The 19247-nt window shown below is 36.7% G+C and overlaps 1 protein-coding gene across 3 annotated transcripts in view; it reads left to right on the top strand.

Moving 5' to 3' along the window:
- The window catches only part of TUT4 (terminal uridylyl transferase 4), a gene marked incomplete at both ends in the record, with an annotated part of 114469 nt that overhangs the window by 54231 nt on the left and 40991 nt on the right, over positions 1-19247 (top strand). For all 3 annotated transcript variants that reach the window (XM_079727024.1, XM_079727026.1, XM_079727025.1), the window contains 6 exons: positions 1958-2027; positions 3620-3746; positions 11938-12057; positions 12224-12436; positions 16160-16334; positions 18047-18747. In XM_079727024.1, coding sequence (XP_079583150.1) covers positions 1958-2027; positions 3620-3746; positions 11938-12057; positions 12224-12436; positions 16160-16334; positions 18047-18747 — 1406 coding nt within the window. The remainder of the gene's footprint in view (positions 1-1957; positions 2028-3619; positions 3747-11937; positions 12058-12223; positions 12437-16159; positions 16335-18046; positions 18748-19247) is intronic.

Genomic DNA, 19247 nt, shown 5'->3' with positions numbered 1-19247 from the left:
AAAATGTTGCCTTTGAGTATTATGGATGCTTCTTGTGTAAAATGAGACAGAAAACCTGTAATCATTAGGAGATTGTTGATGAAGGAAGATTTAGGGAGAGACTTAGGGAAAAAATGTGTGTATGCATTGAGTAAATATGTTTTTTCCCCACTTAAAACAATGTTAATCATTTATAGTACATCAACCAAATTATACCTAGTAAGTCTTTCATATGTGGCTCATCTGTCTGGATTGATTTTTATGTAAAAAGACATTCATATAGGTAACAATACTTTTTAAATAAAAATTTTAAAATTTACAACTTTCTCAAAGCAGGTCCCAGGTCATGTAGTACAGTCTGGAATATTATTTTCTTGGTTTTATTTACTGCTTTTCTTGTTATATAAAGTAAATGCTTAGGAGCTCAGAATCTGAAGCCAGACTTTCCAGGTGCAAATTTTAGTTGTACCACTTACTGGTTGTGTGTCCTTTGACAAATTACTTAAGTGTTAATGCTTCAGTTTTCTCATCTATAAAATGGCAATAACATAGTATCTTTTTGATGAGAGGGTTGTTTATGAGGATGAAATGGGTTAAGCCATAGCTTAGAAAAGTACCTGGTTTACAGTACCTTCTTATTAAATTTCTGCTGCTGTGATTGTTATTATTATTACTATTGTCATCTTAAATTTTATGAATCATAATGACCTGTCAAAAATATTTCCATTTTGGCTTAGAAGAGATAGCTTATTGATTTTAGCCATACCCTCTCATTGGCTCTAGTGTCAGTTCTAAACTTCTTTTCTTCTCTCTGTCTGCCCTATCAGCTCTCTGTTATTTTTCAGCTTTTTGGCCATTTTCCTGGGATATTAATATTTAAGGGATGATTTTGGTCCAGTTTAACTTGTAAAGGAAGTTTTCTTCTGTAATAAATAGTTGACTCTCATTGCACAAAAACTCTAAAGCATAGTATAGATAAGTGCTTTTACCTCTTTAGGCTCACTAGACATTATCAACGTAGCAAAAATATTTTAAATATGTTTTCCACTAGAATACATGAATAGATCATCTTAAGTCATATAACATAGGTTTTTAAAATTCAGTCTGAATGTAAAATTGATTATTCCCTCCTTTATGCCCTCTGTACTCTTTAAAGACCTCTATCCTGTTATCTACAGGATTTATTTGTTTATATATTTGTTTTCCAAATCCCTAATTGAGCTCTTTGTATCTATTCATTGTCATATCCACCATGCATAATGTAATTCCTGACATAAAGCTCTTCAGCACATTTGTTTTGAATAGATTAATAATTCCAACAGGTACTACTAAGAGATTTTTTTTGAACTTCAAATGAGATGTTAATCCATCTATTTTTGTTTAGATTAGATATTTTATGGCATGGGGCCTACCTTGGAGATGTAGAGAAAGACTTCAGAGTGGAAATGTGCTTCACCTGTTAGTTCTTCCTTAAGAGCTTTGTCAGACTCTTCATATATTAACAGGAAATAGGGCCAGTAGAGTTAGCCTTTTACTGCCATGGATAATTTAAAAGAACTATATTGTCAAAGCATTGTAGGTTCTCATTTCATGACTCCTGTGGAAATAGCCTTCAGAAGTAAGTGGTGTCCTCTGTTTGCTATATCTATGAAGGTTTAACAACTTTGACTAGATTGTATATTTACTTGGAAATATTCAAACTTTTAGGGATGTTAAAACCTTTCTTCTTAAGGTAATTATAATGTTCGGACAGTATTTGGGACTCTGCCTGTCTGTGGTTTGTGATAATACAGCAAATGACACCAAGAGAGGTAAGAGATTCTGTTGGGTTGATGCTCGTAACGAGAAGAATGGATTATCCCACAGAAGCAGTGAGAGTGATTTTTTAGAAGGAAACGATTATTTAATGTTTACCATAGAGCAAACATTTGAGAGATGTTGACATTAGCTTACATGTTTTATTTTTTTTCTTTATTAGTATTATATGTAGATGTGGAATCTGATTTTCACGCTAAAGTTCCTGTTGTGGTGTGCAAAGATCGGAAAAGGTCGGTAACAATGAAGAGAAAATAAAGTTTTAAAAAAAATTAACAACAACCAAGTATGCCGTGGATATCTGTAAGAGAGAAGAGTTTTGTTTTAGATTTCTCCTTGGATTAATTTGACTAAGCTAGTTTCTATTTATTAAAATTAGCAAGCCTGCTAAAAGCATGTGAACAAGAAATAGAGTTATTAGAGAGTTAAAAATAAAACATTCTAATGCAAAACTTTCCGTTTATTCACCCAACAGTATTGAGCATTTACTATATGTTAGTACTGCTTTGCTTATTTCAAACATAAATAAGAAATAGACTCTCTTCTCAAGGATCTGTCTATTAGAATCTAGTTTTTAGTTCACTGAAATTCAAGGAGTCATTGAAGATTGATCTTCGCTTTCTATTCAGATATTTATAGGACTGAGAGCAACATGCCTTTGACAAAGGAACTGAAATAATCGTATTTGAAACCAATGTGGGAGAGATGGAAACAATACGGAAATAATAATGTATTCTTTTATTGATTATTATTATTTCTTACATTTTAAGATTACTCTGTTTTCTTATTCAAAGCTAGAAGAATCTTTGGAGATCTAGTTCAACTTCCTTATTTTCTAAATTAGAAAATTGAGACCTGGAATGATTAAGTGATTTGTCCAAATTCAAATTATTCAGGGGAAAATCAGAATTGGAATAGAGGTATTCTCACTTCGAGTGTTTTTCCTACCACATTGTGTCAAATTGCCTCTGCGGCAACCTCAGTCACATTCTTTTCCCTGCCACAAAAATTTTCTTCTACAATTCTGTCACTTTGTTTAAGGTAGCTCCTATTTTCACTTACATATAAGCATTACTGTGGATTAATAGATAAATTCTTTCTGATCCCTAATCTGAAAATAGCATATCAATAAAGTCATGAAAGCTTGGATAGGAAAAATTAGAGTCAAGAAGTATAGCTAGTCAGTTCAGTATTTCTTTTTTTTTTTTTTTTTGCGGTACGCGGGCCTCTCACTGTCGTGGCCTCTCCCATTGCGGAGCACAGGCTCCGGACGCGCAGGCCCAGCGGCCATGGCCCACGGGCCCAGCTGCTCCGCGGCATGTGGGATCCTCCCGGACCGGGACCGGGGCACGAACCTGTGTCCCCTGCATCGGCAGGCGGACTCTCAACCACTGCGCCACCAGGGAAGCCCCAGTATTTCATTTTTTGTTTTTATCGTGTGCAAAGCAAAAAGAATGGAGTAGGAAGGTATGTTGTACTATTTGACATTGATGATATCAATGTCTTTCCCCTCACATAAATCAACTTTTGGTGAATCTTAATGCTGCTTTTGAAATTAACTTTTCATGAACTTAAATACTAAGTGAGGTTAAACTTTATTTCTGAAGTATAAATGAATAGTTAAAACATCTTTAATTTGTATGGAACTCTAGTGATGGAAATGATATATAGTTTTCTGTTAGCTCTAAGTTTATTAAAACATTTGTTTTTATTATGACTTCTTAGGTGTTAATTGTGGTGACTGGAAAGGATAGCCACAGGATTTGAAGTATTCTGGTTTTTAAGGTATTAGTACAGTGAAAATTTGTTTCTTTCTCATTCACAGTGGTTTACTTTGTAGAGTGAGTGCAGGAAATGATATGGCATGCCTCACTACTGATTTATTTGCTGCTCTTGGCAAAATGGAACCTGTCTTTACTCCCTTGGTGTTAGCCTTTCGCTATTGGGCTAAGGTAAGTGGAACAGAGGAAAAAAGTACCTAACATTTAAGATAACTGAGGCTTTTTCTTGCACTAACATGTAACATAAATCATAATAATATGGGGACAAAATAGTTATCTGTGGATGGAAAGTGGTGTGTCAGGTTCTGATAATGGACATGAAAATAAAGTTTCATAGGCATGTAGAGTTTATTAATATACTTTAGAATGTTTAATTATTATACTTTATTCTCTTTTATGCAGTGTAGAAATATTCTTTTTCACACCTTAGTATTTGAGACTCAAGTTTTCACTCTTACTGTAAGTTAAGGTTGTAAAGTTGTAAGATATGCTTATGCAAGTTAAGATTCTTTTGTTAGCATATTTTTTCCCCAGTCTCTGTCTTAGAACATTATTCTCTTTCCTCTAAATTATTGGTAACCTGCAGCAATCTCTTTCTTTCTTTTTTTTTTAAAATGAATTTATTTATTTGTTTTTGGCTGCATTGGGTCTTTTGTTGCTGCGCGCGGGCTTTCTCTACTTGCGGTGAGTGGGGACTACTCTTCATTGTGGTGAGCAGGCTTCTCATTGCGGTGGCTTCTCTTGTTGCAGAGCACAGGCTCTAGGCGCATGGATTTGGTAGTTGTGGCTCACGGGCTGTAGAGCTCAGGCTCAGTAGTTGTGGCGCACGGGCTTAGTTGCTTCGTGGCATGTGGGATCTTCCCGGACCAGGGTTCGAACCCCTGTCCCCTGCATTGGCAGGCGGATTCTTAACCACCGCGCCACCAGGGAAATCCCCCCTGCAGCAATTTCTGAATGGCCAGCTGCTAAGAATTCGTTATCTAAGTTTCCTAAATTAGAATTAACATATTATTAAATACTGTGGTTCCCCCTGTGCTCCAGGTTATCCCTTGGAGGTGGCGAGGAGTGGTAAATATCAGTCCAAATGACTAGAGAGAGAGAGATTTTAGTTTTTTTATATAGTATTCATCAGTGTAGTATTCATTACTTGTTAGACTAATGATGAGTAAATTCTCTGTCTTACACAAAGAAGATGAATTAGTGGGGTAGTGGTGGAGTGATAACTTGAGAACAAAAACAGCCAAAGGATCCTTTTAGAAATATTTTGTCTCGACTTTTGATTCTCCCCATAGTTGGGACAGAACCAGCTGTCTGAGTAAGGAACAGCTTGAAAAGTATGGAACAGTCAGAAAGCCTAAGTTGGGGTGTCTTCATACCTAACACCTTTGTGTTTGCTATTCCCTTCATCTAAAATGTTCTTACCCCACATATCCAGAATGGTTCACTCTTTTACTTTTTTTCGAGTTTCTGCTCAAATTTCATCTTACCAGAGTCTCCTGGACCACCGTGTATAAAAAGCATTGCCTCCATCACTCTCTCTGCCTTTACCCTGCTTTATTTTGTTCATAGCACTTACTGCCACCTTCCATACATATTCATATATTTGTTTGTGATCTGTTTTCTTCCATGAAATTATAAACCCTGCAAGGATAGGAATTTTAGTCTGTTTTATTTATTCACGGCTGGTCCTAGTGCTTCTTATTTTACTGTGCCAGTGCAGAGTAGGCATTTAATAAATATTTGTTGAATACATGGCCCAGTTGTTCAGAAAGATTGTTAATCCTTGGAAGTGACTGGGAGCAGTGAACCAGTCTGAGGGAGGGTGAATCCCTCCTCTTATTTATCTCATTATATTCTGTGCCTAGCATAATGCCTGGCATACTACAGAAATTTAGTGCTATGAAATGGAATAAACCAATTCCAACTCTAATTTTTATACTAAATATTTATGTCATTTTGAGCAAGGCACTTCATCTATCTGAGCCTCAATTTTTCTATCTGGAGAGATTATTTCAAAAGTGATATGAGGGGGCTTCCCTGGTGGCGCAGTGGTTGAGAGTCTGCCTGCCGATGCAGGGGACACGGGTTCGTGCCCCAGTCCGGGAAGATCCCACATGCCGCGGAGCGGCTGGGCCCGTGAGCCATGGCCACTAGGCCTGCGTGTCCGGAGCCTGTGCTCCTCAACGGGAGAGGCCACAACAGTGAGAGGCCCGCGTACAGAAAAAAAAAAAAAAAAGTGATTTAAGATAATGAATGAGAATATACTTTGAATTCTAAAATGCTACACAAATCTTTTTTGTTCAGTTGGCAAGTGAGATTATTTAAACAACGATAAGTCAGCAGGGACAGGACTGTTGTGACAACCCTAGTAACTAAAGTTTCTCAGAGTATGGGATGAGACTGGTAGACAAGGACTAGCCATTACTCAAGAAACTAAGTTTATCAACTCCAGGAAGGTTAGTGGCTTCATAAGGAATGAAGGAATAAATAGCTGCCTCTGGGATGGTACTGTTTAATTATGCCTTAATTTTTTAGTGGTCATAAATAGTCTTAGTTTTCTTACACACTTCTTTTGTTCTTTTAAGTAGACTGCATTAGAAGAACTATAAATGGTATTCAGCTTATTTTCATTTGGGAAAAAAAAAGTGGCCTATAAACTTTGTTTCCTAAAGTGGCTCTTTGAAAAGGTTACTCAAATTTATATTGATTCTAAACATACCAATTAGTGAAGGACACTAAAAAACGTGTTACAAAGCTGGTTGCAGAGTGGTTCCTTTCTGTTTCCAACAGAACGATGTGTCTCATTTTTGGCAGCTGTGTTAGTTGCAAAGAGCTTTCCCCAGTGGTTTTCATTTTCTGAGTTTATTGTAAGAAACCTAGAAATGATTCCTCTCAAATAATTCTTCTCAAAGATTTTTTTCCAACAGCTTTATTTATCTTGAAGTTTTAATCCACATTGTACGTTATTTAGTAAAGCGCAGATTTTCCATGATTTGAGGGTTCAGAAAAATTGTAGTATATGAATATAGTTTATTCTTGTAATTGATATCATGAGATTGCTGTTGATTGTTCTCTGGCTGTCTCCACTCCTAAGTAGATATATTCTTAGCATTCTACTAATAAGAAATTGTTTTCTGGGAAAGCCTATTAATACTCTGGGCAGCAAAACTCTTAGCCTTATCAGTCCATTAGAGTCAAGTTTCCTGACTAAGAGCCACTTTTTGTGGTTAACATAAGAATTAATTTTAGCAATATCTGACATCTAAATGAGGTTCCTGGGGTTTTTACTTTATTTTTTATTGTATATATTTAAGGTGTACAACTTGGTGATTTGATATATGTATACATTGTGAAACAGTCACCAGTCAAGCTAATTAACATATCTGTTACCTCACATAGTTACCATTTTTGTGTGTGTGGTGAGAAAACACTTGAGATCTAACTTCTTAACAAATTTCAAGTATATAGTACAGTATGGTTAACTATAGTCACCACGCTATACATTAGATCACCATAACTTATTCATCTTGTGTAACTGAAATTTTATACCCCTTGACCAACATCTTCCCATTTCCCTCTACCCCAGCTTCCGGTAGCCACCAATCTCTTCACTTCTAATTAGTTTGACTATTTTAGATTCCACATATAAGTGAGATATAACATTTGTCATTCTGTGCCTGTCTTATTTCACTTAGCATAAATAATGTCCTCTAGGTCTATCTGTATTGTAGCAAATGGCAGAATTTCCTTCTTTTTTAAGGCTAAATAATGTTTCATTGTGTGTATATAGCACATTTCCCTTATCCATTTATCTGTCTATAGACATTTAGGTTATTTCCATATCTTGGCTATGAGATCTCTGTGTTTTAAGAGCTCTCTGTTAAACTACCTCAGTGTTTTTCCTCTGTGAGATGTCTGATAGTGTTAACAGCTTACATGAGCAGCTCCTTATAGTTGCAAAGAAGTTTCTGGTTAACTTGACTTATTCATTAGGCAACATACCCTTTGTCCTAATACCCTGGATAAATGAGAATTTATTCTAGTGGAATATTTCGAGCTCCTTTTCAAATTTATTTATTTATTTAAATAAATACATTTATTTATTTATCTATTTTTGGCTGTGTTGGGTCTTCGTTGCTGCGTGTGGGCTTTCTCTAGTTGTGGCGACTGAAGGCTCCTCTTTTCGTTGCGGTGCATGGACTTCTCACTGTGGTGGCTTCTCTTGCTGCGGAGCACGGGCTCTAGGTGCGCAGGCTTCAGTAGTTGTGGTGCGTGGGCTTAGTTGCTCCATGGCATGTGCGATCTTCCCAGACCAGGGATCGAACCCCTGTCCCCTGCATTGGCAGGCAGATTCTTAACCACTGCGCCACCAGGGAAGTCCTAAGCTCTTTTTATCAGTGTTTTTTAATCCTCTTTTATTTCAAATTATATTCTTAAATTTACTAAGCCATTAAGGCTTTAGTGATTATGCTACGTCTTTATTATGTAAAGAAGAAAATAATAACAGTCCAATTACAGGCTGATCTTAAGTAAATGCAGAAGTCTAAATAAAATATAAGAAAGTGGGGACGTCCCTGGTGGCACAATGGTTAAGAATCCGCCTGCTAATGCAGGGGACACGGGTTCAATCCCTGGTCTGGGAAGATCCCATATGCCGCGGAGCAACTAAGCCCACACACCACAGCTGCTGAAGCCTGTGCGCCTGGAGCCCATGCTCCTCAACAAGAGAAGTCACTGCAATGAGAAGCCTGCACGCCGCAACGAAGAGTAGCCCCTGCTTGCTGCAACTAGAGAAAGCCCATGTGCAGCAACGAAGACCCAATGCAACCAAAAGTAAAATTAAATAAAAAACACAATATAAAAAAATATATATATAAGCAAGTGGAATATATTAGTGTATCAAAAGGTAATATACCATAACCATGCAGGATTTATTTCAGGAATGTAAGACTAGTTTAATATTAGGAAATCTTTTAACATAATTTATTATATTAACAATTTGAAGCAGAAAAAAACATCCTTGATGCTGATAAGGCATGTTCTTCCTTGAAAAAAAAGAACTCTTAAGTAAACTAGAAATGGAACTAAATGATAAACACTATTTTCAAAAACCCCAAAACAAAACAGTACCAAACATCATTAAAAAAGTGAATTACTCAAGCCATATGTGTTAAAATAAGGAATATTACAAAGATGTTCATCAATTATGTTATACATTGTTTTGGAGATTTAAAAAATGCAACAAGTAAAGAAAATGAAGTAATGAATGTAAATATTAGAAAAACAATAAGATGTTCTGTTTGCTAATGATATGATTGTATACCTAGAAAACCCTAGTTAAAAACTGCTAGAATTTGTGATGACTAAATACACTATAAACATACAAAAATCAGTAGCTTTTCTCTGTCATAAAAATAATCTTATAGAATAGAAGCAGGGAAAAATATTATCTTCATGACACAAATTATAAAATACTAACGAATAAATTTAATAAAGGTACAGGAAGAAAATTGTATTATTGAATGGTGAAAGCAAAATCTGAACAAATGTATTTATTGAGCAAATATTTGTTCAATGCTTCCTATGTGCTAAGTGCTGTTCTTAGGTGTTGGAAACATCTAACAAGATGTACTGAGTCCCGCTGTCATGAAGCTTACATACTTTTGGAAGAATCAGCCAGTAAACAAATATATAAATAACACAATATCTGGTAGAATTTAGTGCCATTAAAATGAGGTGATGTGATAAGAGAGTGACATTTCACTGGATGGTCAGGGAAGTCTCTTTGAGGATGTGATATATAAACTCTGACCAGCATAACCAGCCACTTGATCGTCTCAGGGAATAGCATCCAAGGGATAGCTAGTAAAAAGCCTGTAAGGTGAGAATGAGCTATTAAGGAGCAGAAAAAGGCAAGAGTGACTGGAATGAAGCGAGTGAGAGTGAAAGTTGTAGAGGATGAGGTTAGACAGACACTTCCAGTGGTAAGGAACTTGTATTTTAATTACATTGGGAAAGCACAGGATAAGTTTTAAAAGCAGTATATGACTTGATATGATTTATGCTTGGAAAAGGTCTTTTGGGGGTAAAGAGTAGAAATGGGGAACCCAGTGAACAGGCTGTTGTGGTAGATCAGCTAGAGAGGATAATGATCTGTGCTAGGTTAGAATGGATATGAAGCCAAGTAGACAGATTTGGGATAAGTTTTGGAAGTAGGACTTGCAGAGGTAATGGATGCAAGAGGTGAGGGAAAGTGAGTAATTGATGACAACTCCTAAATTTTTGGAAAATGCAAATACACCAAGTTATTGGATAGGGAGATGGTATCCCTAAAATGTAAAGTCTCCTTAAACTAACTTTCAGATGTACAGTAATTTCAATTAGAATTACCAAGAATTTGGGAAAAAAATTATAACGTAATCTTAAAGTTAGTATGGAAGAATAAATGTTTGAGAGAAGCCAAAATAATTCAGAAAAAGAAAAGTAGTGAAGGAGGATGTACTTTACCACTATAAAACTGCTTTAGTCAAGTGTATACCATTGCATAGGAATAGACAAGTAGATCTGTGGAACAGAATAGAAAGCCCATAAGTAGGTCCTAGTGTAAATGAGATTTTATTCTATGAAAAGAATAAAAGATTTCAGTGAGAAAACAATGGTTTATTTAATAAATGGTTCTGTCAGAACTGTATCTTTCTTGAAGAAAATAATGTTGGACCCTTAGCACACTAAATGCAAAAATAAATTCCACTCAAATGAAAATTCAAAATTTTAGAAGAAAATTTAAGAGTATGTATATGTAACCTGTGGATTGGAGAAACATCTTTACCATGGTAGGAAACCTAGAAGATATTAAGCATATTTAACTATTTATATAAACAATACATTTTATATGATAAAAAGTACCATAAATGATGCCAAAGCAGATTAGGAAAAAATAACATTTTTCAAATGCATATGTCAGATATAAAGAGTTATTATTTATAACATAAAAAAGAACACGTACAAATTGATATGTATTGATGAAAATAGAAAAACTGGCAAAAGATTTAATAGTTCAGAAAAGAGCAAATCCAAATGGTTAGTAAATACATGAAAATTTGTATAACCTCTTAGCATCAAGGAAATGCAAATTGAAGTAACTATCAGATATTATATCTCACCCATCTTGTTGACAGGTTTTTTAAAGTGGTAACACCTGTACACCTGAAACTAACACAACTTAGTAAATCAACTTTAATTAAAAAGAAAAAATAAAAAAAATAGGGACTTCCCTGGTGGCGCAGTGGTTAAGACTCCGCGCTCCCAGTGCAGGGTGCCTGCGTTTGATCCCTGGTCAGGAAACTAGATTCCACATACATGCCACAACTAAGGAGCCCTCTGGCCGCAACTAAGGAGTACATGTGCTGCAACTAAGGAGCAGGCAAGCCACAACTAAGGAGCAGGCAAGCCGCAACGAAGACCCAGCACAACCAAATAAATAAGTAAATAAAGTAAATATTTAAAGAAAAAAAAGGTTATAACACCTAGTATTGGGAAATGTGTATACCTTCTTGTTACTGATGAAAAGAGAAATTTCTGTACTGATTTTGGAAAACAATCTTATAACATTTATTAGAATTTAAATATATCACATTTTAAAATCCAGCAAACACATTCCTGGGAATATAGGTCATAGAAATGAGCACCAGTATTTAGGAAAATGTATAAGGATAAGTATTACAGGACTGTTTAAAGTGGCAAAACTGGGAACAAAATGTGGAAGTCCTTGGGTGAGGGAACTATTGAATAACCATCCGATCATAGGCTATAATTTAACCATTTTAAAAGATGTGTTAGATATATACTAATTGACTAAGAGGGACTTTCTTGATGCATTGTTAAGGGAGAAGAGTAATATACAGAGAGATGTCTATTTTGGTAAAACAGTGACAAAAACTATAAAATCCTCCCTGTATTTATATAGAAAATAGGAATGTATGTATATTTGTATATGGTTATTTGAGTATAGAAAAAGGCATGGAAGAGTACATAGAAGATCGTTAACATTGAGGCAGAAGTAGAGGCAAGATAAGAAAATAAGATTTTAAAAAGATGTCCACAGTAAAAGCACTATGTGTGATATGATTCCATTTAACTAAAATATATATGTATCTTCATATGCAGTAAGGAAATGAATGGAAAGGTGGTTACCAATATATAAATAGTTATTTCAGGGTGGTATGATTTCAGGTCATTCCTTATATTTGTCATTATTTGAACTTTTAACAATGATTATGGTAGGAAGATAAAAGCTACTTTTATTTTGAGGAGAACAGAAAGAAAGTTAAATGGTGGTACTTTTTTCCCCTTCATTTTGCAGTTGTGCTATATTGACTCCCAAACTGATGGCGGAATCCCTTCTTACTGTTTTGCTTTAATGGTGATGTTTTTTCTACAACAAAGAAAACCCCCTCTTCTTCCTTGCTTACTTGGAAGTTGGGTAAGCATCGGTTTGTAACATGTATGCACATGTGTATATGTAGTTCATTCTTGCAGAGTGCTCTGTTCACACATTTAAAGCTGGAATTCTGGTTTGTCTGTTTGTCCATCATTTTTTTTCCTTTTAATAATTTTCCACTACCAATTTGGAATGCCTTTTTATATAGATTGAAGGCTTTGACCCAAAAAGGATGGATGACTTTCAGCTGAAGGGCATAGTAGAAGAGAAGTTTGTGAAGTGGGAATATAATTCAAGTAGTGCAACTGAGAAAAACTCAATTGCTGAGGAAAACAAAGCTAAGGCAGACCAACCAAAAGATGATACCAAGAAGACAGAAACAGACAACCAAAGTAATGCCATGAAGGAAAAACATGGCAAAGTAAGCTTTTTTTTGTTTTTGTTTTTGGCTTTTCTATCTGTAGAATTTGTGATGCCTTCAATTGAAACTATTTTAATAGTAGATTGACTGACCTTGAGTAAGCCTCTTGGCCTCATTTTCCTCATCTGTAAAGTGAGGGGTTGATCTGGTTTAGTTTTTCAGTACCAAGATTCCCTAATAAATATATACCTCATTTTGAAAGGCTTGTATTGTTTGAATCATATCAAGGTAATTCTTTGTATCTTTTTCATTTAGATAAGAAAAATTTCCTTCAGGAGTTGGGCTGTGACCAGAGCTTTAGCCTATGGGGATTATGTTGCCAGACTGGTGAAGAAATAAAGGCCTTGTGCTCCTTTAGAGGGTGGCTGGCTTACTTAATCATTCAAACTTCATTTATTAAGTAAGGACCAGCTATGTGCCAGGCATTATCTTGAGTGCTGGAGAACCCAAGATGTATATTCATGGATTATGTCCTCCAGAAGCATGTAGTCTTCTGAAGTAGACAGACATTATTACAAAAATGTGAACATTACAGAAATCATTGCTCTAGCTATACTGAAGTATATGTAGTTCCCGAGCACATGTTCAGTTCTTCCACTTTCCTAGACTACCTTCTACCCTCTTCTCAAACCATCAATACTCTCAGCTAATGATCTTGCTTATTATTACTTCTCTGAGAAAACTGAAGCAATCAAAAGAGAACTTCCCACTCCCACCACCATCTCCCACTATCTGTACTCATATACTCTGCCTTGCTGCTGGCTTTCATAAAGAAAGTTCCTGTATTGCTATCTAAAGTCATTATCTTAACTTGTGTGTTTAGTCCCATCCCTTCTTGTCTATTCCGGAACATTGCTCTAGCAGTTCTTCTCTTTCCATCCTAGGTTACCAATTTTTCATTCTTTACTGAATCATACATGGTTTTACATCTCCCACTTTAAAGAAAAATCTTGACACCATTTCCCCTCCCAGCTATTTCCTTGCTCCCTTTCGCAGGAAAACTTCTTGAAAGAATTGTTTATATACACTATTTCCAATTTCTCTGTTTCCTTTTAACTCACTCTACTCAGGCTTTGACCCCTATCAATCTGCCAAAACTTGTTTTGCCAGTGTCAGTATCCTCCATAGTTATTTCACAATTTTAATCTTTTTTGACTTACCAGCAACATTTGCAGTTGATTATTTCCTTCTCTAAAAAATTTCTTAACTTGACTTTCAGGATACCACACCCATGCCTGATTATTCCTTCTCAGTCTCTTTGTTGGTTCTTCCTTTCCTCTCCAATCTCTTTAATGTTGGAGTATTCTAGGGTTCAGTCCTTGACCCCTGCCTTTTTTCTGTATCTACACTCCCTTGGTGATCTCATCCAATCCCATGGATGTTAAGTACCATCTATATGATGATGACTCCCAAGTTTAAATGTTAGGCCAAACCTCTCTCCTAAACTCTATAATTGTGTTTCCAACCTGCTATTTAATGTTTCTACTAAGATGTCTAATAGATGTCTTAATCTTAATGTGTCTAAAACTGAACTCTGGGTCTTCCCCTTGCTCCACATGCAGTTTTCCCATCTCAGTTGATGGCACTTCATCCTTTCAGTTGCTCAGTCAAAAACCTTGGAGTCATCCTTTACTTCTCTCTTTCATACCCCATACTAAGTCTGTCAGGAAATCCTGTCATTTCTACTTCAAAATATATCCACAATTTGACCACTTCCCCTGTTACCATCCTGGTCCTAGCCATATCATCTCTGGCCTGGACTACTACCACAGACTCATAATAAGTTTCCCTGCATTTACCCTTGCCCCCTTTATAGTCTCAACACAACAATCAGAATGGCTCTTCTAGAGCTTAGGTCAGATCATGCCCTTCTCCCTCCCCACACTTGAAATGCTTCAGTGGCTCCTCATTTAATTTAGAATAAAAGCTATAGAGTTCTTACTGGTTAGCTCTTTGTTTCCCTCTTTTCCTCTCCTCTCTCTGCCACACTAGTCTTCTTTTTTTTTTTTTTTTTTTTTTTTTTTGCATTACGTGGGCTTCTCACTGCTGTGGCCTCTCCCGTTGCGGAGCACAGGCTCTGGACGCGCAGGCCCAGCAGCCATGGCTCACGGGCCTAGCCGCTCCGCGGCATGTGGGATCTTCCCAGACCGGGGCACGAACCCGTGTCCCCTGCATCGGCAGGCGGACTCTCAACCACTGCGCCACCAGGGAAGCCCCACTAGTCTTCTTTTTAAAGCTGTTTACACTCCTACTTTAGTGTGTTTGCTCTGTTTCCTATTCTTAGAACCCTTTTTCCTCTTCTTCAGATCATACCTTCTCAACAAGTCCTATCCTGACTATATTTAACACTGAAATCGGCTCCCATATCCCATCCCCTTTACTAAACCCCCTCAACTTTTTCTTATTTCCACAGCACTTTTCTTCTTCTAACTTACTGTGTAATTTTCTTATTAAGTTCGTTGCTTATTGTCTTCTTCCCCTAGAATGTAAGCTCCACTAAGGCAAGGCTCTTTGTTTTTTGGGGGGTTTTTTTGTTTTGTTTTTTTTGCGGTACGCGGGCCTCTCACTGTTGTGGCCTCTCCCGTTGCGGAGCACAGGCTCCAGACGCGCAGGCTCAGCGGCCATGGCTCACGGGCCCAGCCGCTCCGCGGCACGTGGGATGTTCCCAGACCGGGGCACGAACCCGTGTTCCCTGCATCGGCAGGCAGACTCTCAACCACTGCGCCACCAGGGAAGCCCTGGATCTTTGGTTTTTTTCACGGATATATCCCAAGTGCCTGGCACATAGTAGGCACTCAATGAATAGTTGTAGAATGGAATGAGTGAATGATTTTTATGCCTTTATGGTCACTTTTAACCGGCATTCATCTAGCTAATTGCTTTAGAATTCAGGTATTACCTTTTCTGTTAAGACCCCCCTGATTCAGAGACCCATTTTAGCATGTAGCCTTCATTGTAATTGTTAAATGGTCTCTTACTCTCCTAATAGTCTGTGAAATAGGACCTCATCTTGTCTGAGTCACAGTGTGCTATAATGATTAGCATCACAGACCCAGTAGCCAGGTGATCCTGAGTCAAATCCTTGCCCTATAGTATCTACTTCATAGCTGTTAGATTGAAGGAATTAGCTTTTGAAAGCCCTGGGCATTTATATAGATTTTAAAAGTAATTGCTGCAATGGAGGAACTATAGTAGTTGTTATACAGTGGTTAGCAACCTTGGCTGCACAGCATGGGACACTTAGGAAGCTTTAAAAATCTCAGTCCATTAAATCACAGTCTTGGGAAAGGTATGGGAGATGGGAGTGGTGTCAAGCTCAGGTGCTGGTGAATTTTAGTGCTCTCAATGTGATTCTAATGTGCAGCCAAGGTTGAGCATCACTGGTTTAGTGGAAAGAACACAAAATTCTAGGAGTCAGTAATCTGGGACACTCTGTTCCCAGCTGTGCCACACATTGCTTTTTGGCAACCTATTCTTTTATGCCTCAGTTTTTTGTTGTTTTTTTTTTTTTTTGCGTTACGTGGGCCCCTCACTGCTGTGGCCTCTCCTGTTGCGGAGCACAGGCTCCGGACGTGCCGGCCCAGCGGCCATGGCTCACGGGTCCAGCCGCTCCGCGTATGCCTCAGTTTTTGAAAAGGTGATCTCTAAGGTCTTTTTAAATTGAAAGTTAAACAATTCTATAGTTTTGTGAAGCTTAAATGAAAGGTATTTTTTCTTTTCCAGTCTCCTTTAACATTGGGAACACCAAATCAGGTGTCCCTGGGACAGTTATGGTTAGAGCTGCTAAAATTTTACACACTGGATTTTGCTTTGGAGGAATACGTCATATGTGTACGGATACAAGATATTTTAACAAGAGAAAACAAAAACTGGCCTAAAAGGCGAATAGCCATTGAAGGTGAGATGATATGTTATATTTCATTTGGAGAATTTTGTGTGTGCCACTCATCATCTATTTCTAATGTAGTGTTATAAATTTTATCCCTTGGCTTTGTAGCACTATATGCCACTAGGTTGTCACTATATATTTTGGATAAATTCTTTATCAAGTCCATGATAGCTTTATAGAATTAATGCTTGCTTAAAAGTTTCCAATCTGTAAATATTATAATGGCTAGGGTAATTAGCTTGTATACATGCCTTTATTTTTATTTTTTAATTGTGGAAAATTTCAAAAATACAGAAAAATAGAATAGTTATCCGAATACTGTAAGATATTTTTAAATATATTTGTGTCATAAAATTATGTTAAAGTATAATCTTAAAATCCAGTTTTTCATTGTCTTGTGAAGTACCTCATTTATTAAATATGGCTAAGCTAAAGGAAAAAAGAACAATTGATGCGGACAAATAAGGTTTCACATCAAATCCCAAGAACATTAAGATCTTTAGAGATACAGAAATAAATAGTATAGCTTCTAAATTCTTAATAAAAAATTTAAATTCCACAACATTTTGCTCACTTTTTATAGATAGGAAATGGAATTTCTGTCCATCATCTTAGTCTGTTTAGACTACACATTCTTCTCTTTCCTCCATCCTCTGCAGGGCTTCTCTACTGTGAGTTGGACTTACAAATATTCTCATACACTCAAACACGTACTCACATCTTGTACTCGCTTACATATGGTAAATAAATGAGCTCTGAAGCCTGCAGCCATCATAATTTCTCTCTGCCTTTTTTTTTTTCTTTTTCTTCTAGAAAAGGGAAAGAGGCTAAGTAAAGCTTTTAAAAGCCTATGGATTTAGATAACAGTAAAAAGTAACAGATGCCCCAGTCTTAACAACCTGAAGGCTGGCCTGTTAATCCTTTCACTTAATGATCTTCAGTAGTGGAGAAAATGTGTATCGTCTTTTGGGTGGCACTGTTAGTTTTTCCTGGGGCATATTTGTATTTAAGGCTTATAAAATCCAAAAACCCAGAAACATTTTCAGAACTCTGTTCTATGCTCTTAATAATGAGGATTCAGTTGACGCAAGCCTTTTCAGCATAGCCATTTAGACTGGATCAGAGTTTAAATTTTGGTTTAATTTTTACTTTCTTAGGTTTTTTTCTACTTTTCTTTCTATTATTTCTCCTTCTTTCTCTCTTTAATTTTCTGATATTACTGAAGTTAAATCTTAAAATCAGTATAACTTGAAGCCTGGAGAGTTTTAGGCTATATTTTATTTGTTTAAATTGCAAGGAGTATATAACTGAAGAATATTGTGACAAGAGATGAAAATTATTACTAGGTCTTGGAGCTTGAAAAATTTCATTCAAAGACAGTATAGGGAAGCATATTGGCATAGCTTTTTCTAGCAATTTCGTCATTGAAATTTTGTAATTACTGAGTTGGCCTCCTCAGCCATCCTCTCATTAATTACCTTATTTTATTCTTTTCTCTCTTTTTCTTTTAGTTTTTTATTTTATGACAGAAACAAAGGAAAGATGTTGCTATTTTATTTCCACTACTCAGTTTGCAGGAACTCTCATTGGGAGCTTACCTTAGAAAAATTTTGGGAAAATGCACTCTGCTGACAATGTAGCTGTTTGTATAAGCTTGGAAATGTAGTTTGTTAATAGATACTTAGCTACTGACCTTTTTTTTTTTTTTTTTTTTAAACTAGATCCATTTTCAATCAAGAGGAATGTTGCACGGAGCTTAAACAGCCAGCTTGTTTATGAATATGTTGTGGAGAGATTCAGGGCAGCTTATCGGTATTTTGCCTGTCCTCAGAGGAAGGGTGGAAATAAATCTACAGTGGATTCCATGAAAAAAGAGAAGGGAAAAATAAGCAATAAGAAACCAGTGAAGTCTGAAAATATGGCATCCAGTTGTTGCATTCTACTTGGGGAAAGCACAGAAAAAATAAGTGCAGAAAGAGGTCAGCCTGATAAATATGAAGAAATGGAATGTACATCACAGAGATGTATTACTGAAGAAGATAATTTGTTGATAAATGAACTAGATTTGGCTGAACATGGACAGGAATCTTCATCCCTTTCCACCAGTGAAAGCAGTGAATTAGAGCCAAAATCAATTAAGAAACAAAATGTTTTAGTACCTTCAGAAACTTGTTTTAAAAAGGAGCTCACCCAGTGTAATTGCATTGATTGTAAATCCCCTGAACCAGATGAATCTGCTCGTACAGACTGCAGGTCAAATTTAGAAACAGAAAGTTCACATCACATTGTATGCACTGACACATCTGCTACCTCTTGCAACTGCAAAGCTACAGAAGATGCTTCTGACCTTAATGATGATGATAACCACCCCACCCAGGAATTATATTTTGTGTTTGATAAGTTTATTTTAACCTCTGGCAAGGTAGGATACAGTTTATAAACAATCTGCAAGGTTTTGTGGTGGTTGTATGACTCTGTATTTATAGTTTTTAGATTCAGAAATGTAAAGATAGCTTCTATGATGGTAGACTATTGTTTTGGAATGGTATTTTGGTGTATATGTTTCTTTTACTTTTTGTATTTTTGCCTGTAGATGCCTTTTGTTTTGTTTGGTTTTTTTTGCGGTACACGGGCCTCTCACTGTTGGGGCCTCTCCCGTTGCGGAGCACAGGCTCCGGATGCACAGGCTTAGCGGCCACAGCTCACGGGCCTAGCCGCTCTGCGGCATGTGGGATCTTCCCGGACCGGGGCACCAACCCGTGTCCCCTGCATCGGCAGGCGGACTCTCAACCACTGCGCCACCAGGGAAGCCCCTGTAGTTGCCTTTTAAGAATGTATATGAAACCTGAAATGTTTCAGCACTTTATTACTAGTTGGTTTGCTTAACTTTCTCATATATGAAAGGATTCATCAGATATCTTA

The sequence above is a fragment of the Hyperoodon ampullatus genome (genome assembly GCF_949752795.1).
Source record: "Hyperoodon ampullatus genome assembly, chromosome: 2".
NCBI classification, from domain to species: Eukaryota; Metazoa; Chordata; class Mammalia; order Artiodactyla; family Ziphiidae; genus Hyperoodon; species Hyperoodon ampullatus.
The sequence above is the reverse complement of the archived record's forward strand: the minus strand, read 5'-3'. Positions and strand labels throughout refer to the sequence as shown.